Below are 11,396 nucleotides of genomic sequence, written 5' to 3' on the forward strand. Positions count from 1 at the left end.
TTGAGAGAAAAAGTTGTTTTCGGGGAGGTGGCTCTTTTCTGGTGTTTGAGAAGGATCCCTCAATACTGGAGAAGGTGTCATGCAGGTTTCAGCCAACGCAGGGGTATGGAGGGAAGGAAGAGTGCGTTCCAAGGTCAAGGGTGAACGGAGAGTTGGTTGCCACGTAACAGTGTTGGTCCCAGAGGAAGTAAGAACGTTTTGAGAGAATGAATGAGTATAGAACAGTGGTGCTCAAAGTGTGGTCCAGACAAGCAGCATCAGCCTCACCTTGGAACTTGTTAGATATGCCAGTTCTCAGGTTCCAGCTGAGACCTACTAAATCAGGAACTCCAGTGGGAACCAGGAATCTGTGCTTTCACAAGCCTTCCAGCTTGTGAATCAAGTTGAATTCTCAAGTTTGAGAATCATTGGTGTGAAGGAAGCACAGAGCAGCATGGGGAGAGCAGGGTAGGGGAGAGGACAGACAGACTTGGAGGATGGGGGAAAGGGGCTTTGCAATTTGGACAGTGCTTAGAATGACAAAAGTATAAAGCCAGTTGGGATTCATTGTCCTCAAGTTTTCACGTGGAATTCTATGGTCAGTTACTTCAGTGTGGGGACAGACAGGGGTTTCAGGTAGCTCCCCCCGAAATAATGTAAATGATGACTTAGGACCTCCGTTCAGGAGACTTTTGTTACAGCAGCCGAGGAAGCCATTGGCAGAAGGTATAGGTGCTTCCCAGGATTCTTATTTCATAGGAAAAAGAGCAACCACTGCTGGGGGATAAGAAAGCTCCCTTTTGCCCCTGGAGTCACTCCTCTCATTTAAATAAGACTATTTCCCCACGCTTGGACTCTTGTGTTTCAGCCTCTCTCTGTGTCATGGCATTGGGAAAAAGCGTGATCTAGTAGAGAACCAGTAACAGGAATTTTAAAAAATAATATCTGCTATTGCCCAACTCTCCCCCTCACTCACTTCCAGACACCATGGCTTATTGCTGCTTTCAGGTCTGCTGCCCACCATAGCTGGGGGGGCCTCCGTGCTGGCATTTCCTCTCCCTCCTATGCTGTGCCCCAGATATCCTCACAGATCGTTCTCTCCCCTCCTCCAAGCCATGGCTTGAATGTCATCTTTTCAGTGACACCCCTCTATTTAAAATTGCAATGCCCCATGCAGCACTCCCAATGCTCCTTCTCCTGTTTTACTTTTCTCCACTTTCTAGCACACTGTATATTACTTATTTATTATGTGTATTGCTTAGCTGAATGTGTCCTACCACCAGACTGTAAGGGTCATAGGATGAGGACTTTTTGTCAGAGTTTCTCCCTGGTGTAGCCAAGTCCCTAGAAAAATGTCAAGCACGTGGTAAGCACTCAGTAAAAATATTTACGGAATGAATTAATGAATAAAAGTGTACTTGCTTTGTCCAGACATCATGCTAAAGAAATGCTTTACATTCGATATCACTCTTAGCCTCACAATAACCTTGGAAGATATGTGTTATTAACCATCACTGAACAGACAAGGAAACTAAAACCCAGAGAGGTTAAGTAACATGTCCAAGGCCACACAGCTAGTGTAGTGGAGCCCAACTCCATATGATGTCATGGTGCCTATTCCTTTTTTTTTTTTTTAACATCTTTATTGGAGTATAATTGCTTTACAATGGTGTGTTAGTTTCTGCTTTATAACAAAGTGAATCAGTTATACATATACATATGTTCCCATATCTCTTCCCTCTTGCGTCTCCCTCCCTCCCACCCTCCCTATCCCACCCCTCTAGGTGGTCACAAAGCACCGAGCTGATCTCCCTATGCTATGTGGCTGCTTCCCAATAGCTATCTATTTTACGTTTGGTAGTGTATCTATGTCCATGCCACTCTCTCACTTTGTCACAGCTTCCCCTTCCCCCTCCCCATATCCTCAAGTCCATTCTCTAGTAGGTCTGTGTCTTTATTCCCGTCTTACCCCTAGTTTCTTCATGACCTTTCTCTTTTTTCTTAGATTCCATATATATGTGTTAGCATACGGTATTTGTTTTTCTCTTTCTGACTTACTTCACTCTGTATAACAGACTCTAGGTCCATCCACCTCACTACAAATAACTCAATTTCGTTTCTTTTTATGGCTGAGTAATATTCCACTGTATATATGCGCCACATCTTCTTTATCCATTCATCTGTTGATGGACACTTAGGTTGTTTCCATGTCCTGGTTATTGTAAATAGAGCTGCAATGAACATTGTGGTGCATGACTCTTTTTTGAATTATGGTTTGCTCAGGGTATATGCCCAGTAGTGGGATTGCTGGGTCGTATGGTAGTTCTATTTGTAGTTTTTTAAGGAACCTCCATACTGTTCCCCATAGTGGCTGTATCAATTTACATTCCCCATGGTGCCTATTCTTAACCATACTTTTGGATCTGAAGCCTTCAGTCCCAGCCCTGTTCATTTATTCTGATGCCCGAGAGATATTGGCTCCCTTCTCTTTTTTTTTTTTTTTTGTGATGAAGCTGTGTATGTAGACACCCTGCCATCTCTTCACCTGCATTTTAACTATTCCTGAACACCATGCATGTCAAAGAGAGGGAAGACAGATACCTGTTTTGGAAAACTCGAGACTTCTGTGAAGCTGAAAGCTGGGTTAAATGATAACCAAAAGTATCTTATAGTCTAACTTTCTTTGAGTTAGTGAATTCTTGAGATGCTCTGAAAGCTAATGAAATAATATCCATAAATTCCCTCATTGGAGATAGGAGGGGCCAGAAATATTCGGTCTCCAGGAGCCTAGCGTGTAGATTTTTCTGAATATAATATCCCGTTTACCGATGAAGCCTTTTAAGCACACCCTGGTGTTAGATTATCTTGGTTTTAGGAGATTTATGGTAGAAACTGGGACTATGCCGCCTGGTCTCAGGCACAAATGCTTCTGCTAACGGGAAGCATTAGCCTACTCTAGCTGGATATTACTATTGTGTTAGGAGAATAGTAAGTATGCCAGAAAACACCTTCTCAGTCATCACTGTTGCTCAGTAGACTGTCACAACCAGGGCCTTAGGCCTGTGATGCTATGTCCCATCACTGGAAATAAGAACAGATTGACAGCAGTAAAAGGGTAAGAGAAGGGACCCCTGGGCTTCCCTAGGGGCGCAGTGGTTGAGAGTCCACCTGCCGGTGCAGGGGACACGGGTTCGTGCCCCGGTCCGGAAAGATCCCACATGCCGCGGAGCGGCTGGGCCCGTGAGCCATGGCCGCTGAGCCTGCGCGTCCGGAGCCTGTGTTCCGCAACGGGAGAGGCCACAGCAGTGAGAGGCCCGCGTACCGCAAAAAAAAAAAAAAAAAAAAAAGAGAGAAGGAACCCTGAACCTCCCTGTCTGGGCTCTGGTCTATTCACCCGCGTTTCTGCACTGCTGGTCATTCTTCTCTAAGTACGTACTCCCTGCCTCCCAGTGAACAAGCACAGCTCTTAGAATAGTCCTTCTGCTTCTTTCCATTTCTACTCCAGAAATGACAGACTCCCTGCATATCTACTAGGACTCTCTTTTACTTGGAATTTATGGGCCAGCCAGGGCAATGTCCTCTACCAGAAATAGTCACCCCAGAAAGCATCCCCCAAGACCCTGCCTCCTGTATCTTAAATTGGTTAAACACTACCATCCCCTGAGCAGGTGCAAAAGAGCAATGGAAGATAGAGTTTTAAAGCTTGACTCCAGCCCACACTGGCTATATGACCTTGGGCAGGTAACCTGGCCTCATTTGTAGCACGAAGACATTTATATTCATTGTGCAGTGGTGGTATGAGGATTAGAATTCACACATGTAAAGTTCTTGGCAATCAGTAGGATGTTAATACATAAATACCAGAGCTCTTTATATACTGTATAATTTTTATTTATATTCTTTATATTCTATATAATAAATACCAGAGATCTTTATAGTCTAAATCACTGTCCACTTTATCTCTTGATCTTATTTTAACAACCTGAGAATTTTAAAGTCCTGAAAATCTGAATGGATTTCTCAGCTGAAATTATTTTTATTGCAGCTTAAAGATGCTGGTTACAAGGGTTTAATTGCTAAAGGGTTGGTACAACCCAAGTCTGGAGATATATCACCAGAAACCCTCCACCAAAGTGGATTCAAATGACTGCCAAGGTCATAAATTTCATTAACTTAGCTAACATTTTTTGATCTATTATTTTGTCTGGCCTTATTCTTGCCACTCAGGACACTGGGGAAGTGAGGTCTGGCTCCTGTTTTCATAGGCAATGGGCAAGATAGACAAAAAGGGAAATTATTGCAATGCTTGGGCAGAGTAGAGGTAGAAATTTTATTCATTCCAACCCAGGAAACTCTTAAAATGATGACTCAGTCATCGCCAGCAGCCTTGAATTCACTTGGAGTAGTGACAAGGGATCAGGGCCTTTAGGCTAACAGGGGGTCAAGTGGGCAAAGTCTGGCTTAGAAGCCTGTAGACTTAGTCTCTTCATCCCCTGATTTAACACTGGATCTGAGAAAAAGCTCTCCAGATCTCAATTCCCAGCTGTTTAGAAAGAAAATGTCAACAAATCTCCTTTCTGACAGGTTTAATAAGAAAATATTTAATGATAAAGTGCTTTGAGCGCCACAGGAGAAAATGCCAAGGCTACACAAATTCATTGCCCCTTTGCCACATCACCAAGTTCAATCTTAGCAATGTATACCCTGGAGGCAGAAATATAAGAGGTATAAATTAAGCCAAAAGATCGCTCGTTTGGAACTGTAGAATGCACTGGATTCAACGTACATGTCAGCACAGATCTGCAAGCTTGCCTTCTTCCCTGTCTGGGTGGCCCTAGCTAAAAGACCCGCATTCCTGCAGTCGGGGCTAGGTTGCTCTTGGCGCTGTGGCTACTCCAGGTTCTTCACGTTGCTGGAGGCGCAACCTGACAGTTCCTGACCTCATCCCTGAGCCGAAGGCTGCTCCCCGCTGCCCAGGGCTGCCCCATTGCTTTTGCAGGACTCACTTTGTACCCAAGCATGCAGCCTAGAGGTGCAGGGGAGTTAATGCCTCATGGGGGCAAATGTGAAAAGTCCCCATGGACCAATCCTGAATGGGAGCTGGGTATAAAGTCTTCTTCTGTTCTTCCCCAGATGGACCAGTGAGGATCCAATAGCTTCATACATCCTCTCCTGCGAAACATAGCCATCAACTCCTTCGAGCATTTTCTTACATTCACTCTGCCTCCTGTCTTGCCTCATTTCTCTCTATCCTCCGTCCTGCTTCTCTGGGAATGCATTTGCCAATACAGTATCAATCTATGAGCTCTTGCCTCAGGCTCTGTATTATTAGGAAACATGGGTGAAGACAAAGAATATTATCACCTAAGTTGACCTTAGAGAGATTCTATTTGAAGCCTTTCATTGTATAGAAGAGAAAACTGAAACCTGATAGGGCAGTAGGTTCAGTATTCTTTGAGTAATATCACACATACACACACACACGCATATACATGCATATACACACCTATGTGCCTGTATTTATAATCATTTATGTATATATATATATATATATATATATACGTGTGTGTGTATAATGTATGTATATGTGTGTGTGTGTGTGTATATATATATATATATATATATATATATGTATAATCTTACTTATTGGCCTTTTCTCCCATCCTCAGAAATAGCAGACAAGATCTACAATCTCTTCAATGGCTATACCAGTGGGAAGGAGCAGCAGACCGCCTACAACACCCTCCTGGATCTGGGTTCCCCCACTCTCCATCGAGTCCTCTACCACTATAACCAGCATTACGAGAGTTTTGGAGAATTCACCTGGCGGTGTGAGGATGAATTAGGCCCCAGGTAATCAGTAAACTTCATTATCTCTTTTAAAGACCTCAGCTTTTTGAAATTTTGTACCTCTTCCACTATAATACTGCCTTCATGAATTTGCAGATATCCTGGGTGAGCTTAGCTGCTGTAAGTCCTGTGCTTTTAGACAGCTCAGTTCATACTGATTAGTTATGGATAAGCTGTATTTATGCTGTATTTAAGTCAAGCCATGAATGCATTTCCTGAACTCTGAAAAAACCTTTGCCCTTGAGTTGTTTTACCCCCTCCTTATCATGCTGACACAGCATTCCAAAGGCTAAACTGTAGGAGCCCAAAGCTTATAGTCTTTTGAAAGAAAATTAGAAATTTTATTGAAGAGGTTATCCAAAAATATTTACTGCATATGAACTTTACCTATGTTATGTGCATTATACAGACGTATTTCGAGCTAAATTCTACATTCTCTTGAAAGGCAGAATGGGGGTAGCCAATGACCCATCTTGACATCTAACCTGGCCAAAGTTAGGATAATGTAGTGTTTGCCAACTTGCCCTGGCCCCAAGGCTACAACTTCCCAATACTCAGTACTCCTGCTTTTAGGTTATATAGCCCAGATAGAGTTCTTGGAAAGAGAGGAATGGGAAGAATGCATAGAGATAACACCCTTCCTTTGTTCCATTCAACATGGCTGTGTATTGCTGCTCTGAGAAGAGAAGATTTCTCTAGAAATACTAAGATTTTCAGATAAACACAGTGAAGAGGCTTTTCACGTGGAATGTCGCCAAACTTATATGTCCCCAAACTATTTAGGAGTTCATAAAGAAAAAAAAATAGGGGAAGGAAGGAAGGGAGGGAGGGAAGGAAAGAAAGAAGAGAAAGAAAGAGAGGAAAAAAATAAATGAAGAAAATCAATACAGTAGGATCCTCTGGCACTCAGAATTCTTGCTGTCCTGCCAAAAGGGATCAATAAAAGCATCACCCGAAAGTCATCCCATTTGTCTGATATCTGATCAATTGCAAAGGAGACTTAGTCTCAGGATGCCTCATATGACCTGAATTTATAAACTTTTCTAGAAGACCATTGTACAGGACATCCCCCGCCCACTAGCTATTTTCTTACTTTTGAAGAAAGGAGAAAATATAGGATTACCTTCCTAAAATAAAATGATTTTATGTGTAAGGTCAGGAAGAATCTTTCTGCATTCCATAAATTATTTCCCGAAGTTTATAAAGGTTGGTTATTCTTGGGCAAACAGATGCCATGGCTATGGACAGGACACAGAGGGAAATATATAAGGGGGCTTTAATTTGTTCTGTCTCAATTTTGGTAAAAAGCAAACCCTGGGTTAGAAGGTAGATATATATTAAGAAATAGCCTCCCTGCTCCATACCTTACCGTCACTCCTGTCCTTATTATTACTCATACCTAATATCATCCCCTCTCTCCAGCTCTCTCCCCAATTCCCTTCATGCTCTCTCCTCCCTCCTTCTGACATTTATTGAGTACATATATGCAGTTCTTTGTCAAGGAGCATAAATGTCACAATTTGAATAGCACTAACATTGCATACATCATCTTGACTTCCAAGGGAATTTGGACTGCTTTTAAAATTTCTCTCTTGTAACTCAAGAGTCAGAAGGAAAATTGGTTAATGAAGAAAGTGCGCAGGGGAAACAAATGCCGATCTCATTGTAAAGCAAGGCCTGCTGCTGACTTGACACTGTCTTCTCAAAAAGAGAAGATTCTCAGGAGTCTTCCCAGGAGACTCTTTCATGTGTAATACTGGTTTTTTAAGGCTATATATTGGGGGGAAAATTGTAGTTTCATTAGCTTGTGGAAAATCAAGTTTCGCTTTTCAGTGTCATGGATCTGGGGGAGAACCACAGGAAACAAGAAGTCTCCTGCCTTGAGATACTTCACCACTTTGGAGTTAGTTGTGAGAATAAATAGAAAAGGGTCAGAGGGTAAATATGCCCTGCAAGCAAGCAGAAAGTATTCCCTTGCTTCAGTTAAATCCAATTCCATTAAAATTCATGGAAGCCTCCATGAGAGTTGAAATACCTTGAGGACAGCCTTGGTCGCATTGCTCTTAAGAAAGAAGGCGGCTCTGAGACGGTCAAGGACATACCCAAATTAATTATTATCTTTTTTAAAAAAGGGAGCAATGAAAATAGCCACAAAAGACTCTATGGGCTAATTAAATCCATTTGTTTGAAAGGATGGCTAGGATGTGTTCCTTTATCCATTTCTTCAAGATGAGGCAGATGCTGCCCTTTACTCTTTCTTCTCTCCCCCTTTGTCCACATCCCAAGAATGTGTCAACAGCTAATGACATGCAGCAGGATAGATTAAGAGGAAGGCCACCAAAGTCCCTGTTGATGACGACTTTTGGAAAGCCTGCTTGGCCAAACGGCAGAGGCTGATGGGCAGAGAAGAGGCAATCTGCATAAGGTGTGACTTAGTCGGCAGAGTGTTTGTTTGATCTTCTCTGACGCACCATTGCAGTGGGAGAAAACTTGACTGGCCTCCGATGACCTCACACTCTCTGGGTCCCTTGACTTTGCTGCCACAGCTCAACACCTTGCTTCCAACGTCTGTCATCCCCACCCGTCTCTCGCTTGCCCTCCTAGGAATGCGGTGAGCTCACCCCTTGTGATGCTCGTAGCCAGGACGGAAGAAGAGGCATGAAATGAATGTGCTTCTTGTTCTTGAGAGCTCATTCTAAACTTGGTGAAGAAACTTCCAGTTTCTGGAAAGAATTGTTGATTGAATTAGAAAAGAGATGCTTCCTCACGTGTGAAGTTAGCCTAGCAGTTGATAAATACTGCAAGGGGTCCTGTTCATTGAACTTTCCAGAACAGATTTTAGAGCCTTACGTGGGCTTGTTGGAATAAGAGACTATTCTTTCATGGGTCTCTGGTCACCCATGGTTTTTTGAAGAAGGGAAAGAACACAGCTAAATGAGGGGATCCCCGTTCCTTCACTTATCCTAAGTGTTCAGAGTCAAAGCCAGTGCGGGCTGAGAACTGGCCATCAGGCAGTCCCATCTCTAACACCAGAAGTGGATGCCAAGAAGAGGCTGTACACCGGTGAGCTAGATCCTGGCGACAGCCCGCTTCCCCAAGCTATGCGCAGGGGGTCTCACACCCTGTTCTTGGCCCAGTGGGATCACTCCTTTACAGTGTGTGTGAACTTGGGGAGACCTTGCCCTCCTCTTCCCATTCTCTCAGGGATCTGCAAAAGCTCAGGTGCCCTCCCGTCACCTCGTCTTCTTCCCACTCTTTGGATGGGGTCTCAGGGGTCTCAATGGCACTAGCCTCCTGACTTTCCGAGGGAGATTGCAGAGCAGAGCAGGAGCTCACCTGGGGGTTAACTAGGTGCTGCGTGCCACTGGGAGTCTGCATTTTCCCAAAGAATGACCCTATGTCCATATGCACTGAGGGCACTATTGTTCGTGCCCTTATTACACTATAATTACCTTCATACAGGCATAATGAGTTACACTTGATATCCCCCAAAGTACAATATATTGGCGGCTTCTGCTCAGTTCAGAAATACCCTTGAAAAGGGAAACATCCAGTCAAACACATTATTTGTCATTTAATGGTGATAAATTACTGGCTTTAAAGTAAATTGATCTGATTTGTCAGCTCTATGATTTGAAAAGAGCATAAATCCCCACTAAAGTATGTCATTTTCTCTTCCTTATTTGTCCTTATTGCATTTTGTTTCTTTGTTTCCATTTTGGTGCCCTACTTTGCTCGTCTGTCCTTATTAATTAATTATTTCATTCATTCATTCATTCTTCCATTCATTCATTCTTCCATTCATTCATTCATTTTCTTGACAAGTATTTATGGAGGTTCCCCCTCTTCTAAGTGCCAACCATGGAACAGTAAGCAAAATAAACGGGGCTCTTCCCTCTTGAAGTTTAAAGTCTCACACTGTTTACCTTTCCTGCCTTCTCTTCTTTCTAACCTAAGCATCCTCCATGCTTGATCCGTAGGAAAGCTGGCCTCATCCTTTCTCAGCTTGGGGATCTCAGCAATTGGTGCAATGGACTCCTTCAGGAACCCAAGATAAGCTTGCGACGCAGCTCCCTTAAGTACCTGGGCTGCCGCTACAGCGAGATCAAGCCCTACGGACTTGACTGGTCAGAGCTTAGCCGGGACCTTAGGAAGACGTGTGAGGAGCAGACCCTGAGCATCCCTTACAACGATTATGGGGACAGCAAAGACATCTAGCGCCATGATGCCAGAGAGCAGCTGCCAGAAGGAAGCAGGAGAGAGGAGGGGAAATGTCTGGGTTGGTGTGTGGATTTTTAATGTTTTTAAGGGAACGTTCAAACCTCCACAGGCAACATCTAAACTAGGGAGAAGGCGATCCTTGCTTCCTGCAGAACTTCTCGGGTATCATGTTCTCCATCTGTGTGGTCAGTAAGCCTGCTAGCCAGGGCTTCCTAAATTTCTTCTTAGGGAATTACTTTGGGGCTTGTTTTGCGGTTAATTTGTTTTGTTCATTTTTTGTCCAAGAGGTTCATCAAAATGCTCGGGTTCTGCCATGCTTCTCATGAAAGGGCCATTAGGTTGGTGCACTCTGTGCTCACTGAGTTCCTATGTCCCTTGCACCTGGGGACAGAGATGAGGCCAGAAAGTTGTAGAGTGGCCTCTGACCCCAGCCTCAGATGTCCTAGGAAAGCTCTCACACTAAGAGCCTAAGCTCTGCTCACAGAGAACAACAGCAAGAAAACTGGGAAGGTGGCCCCTGTGTAGGTCTCATGGTTTCCGCCCCCGGCCTTCCGATTGCTATCTTCACACTGCAAAGGTGAACTTCGCCTCCATTATGGGCCCCGGTCGGCCTCCTGGATTTTTAAGGGAATTAAATCTCCTTCTGGAAGAACTCTGCCTTCTCCTCTGAACAATATATCTTTAAGAGGCAATAAAATGCTACCTGTCTAATGCACCTGCAGAGCAGTCTACCTGGGAGTCTGGTTAGCAGTCCATGTTCTCGGAAAAAAAATGTGGTTTCTTCTTTTAAAAAGCTCCTGTACCTCCAGAGTGAACTTCTGCAGACCAGTAGTGCACGTCGCATGCCCGGATTCTCTGTGGTGTCTGCGCCGCTTACCTTGCACAGATCCGTCCTGGCTGATGTACGCTCTGGTCAGGACGGGTCAAGGCCTCCATGTCAGTGTTTTAGTGAACTCAAGTTATTACCCATCACAAAACACTTCCGTCCATTCTCCCCTTTGCCAAATTTGCTTAGTTATGTTGCTAGTTTTGCAAATCATTTCTCTGGGTGAGGATTCCATTTTCACCCCCCATCTAGTTGCCAGGAGCAGCAGAGGTTCTGTGTAGGTGAGCTCCCCTGACCACAGGTAAGGGCCAGGCCACTGCTTCTGCCCCGCTCCCCGAGCATTGGCAGTGGCACAAGTGGGGACCTGGCCAACGGGAAGTCCAGCCTCTCAGAAAGAGCTCTGCAGGGCCCTGTGGACCAGCAATGGCCTTAATTGTCCTCACACACCTCAGAGGCCTGAACACACACGTTCAGCCACCCTGCCTTTGACCAGGGCTCCTCATTTGGAAACACAAGAGAA

The 11,396-nt window shown here is 44.2% G+C and overlaps 1 protein-coding gene across 1 annotated transcript in view; it reads left to right on the top strand.

Moving 5' to 3' along the window:
- ASTN1 (astrotactin 1) overlaps positions 1 to 10,765 on the top strand; it is a 325,315-nt gene extending 314,550 nt beyond the window's left edge. Inside the window, exons 22-23 of the mRNA XM_060142171.1 lie at positions 5,649 to 5,832; positions 9,810 to 10,765. Coding sequence (XP_059998154.1) covers positions 5,649 to 5,832; positions 9,810 to 10,047 — 422 coding nt within the window. The 3' untranslated portion in view covers positions 10,048 to 10,765. The remainder of the gene's footprint in view (positions 1 to 5,648; positions 5,833 to 9,809) is intronic.
- The last annotated feature ends 631 nt before the right edge of the window (positions 10,766 to 11,396 follow it).

Source organism: Lagenorhynchus albirostris, chromosome 2 (genome assembly GCF_949774975.1).
Source record: "Lagenorhynchus albirostris chromosome 2, mLagAlb1.1, whole genome shotgun sequence".
Taxonomy (NCBI): Eukaryota; Metazoa; Chordata; class Mammalia; order Artiodactyla; family Delphinidae; genus Lagenorhynchus; species Lagenorhynchus albirostris.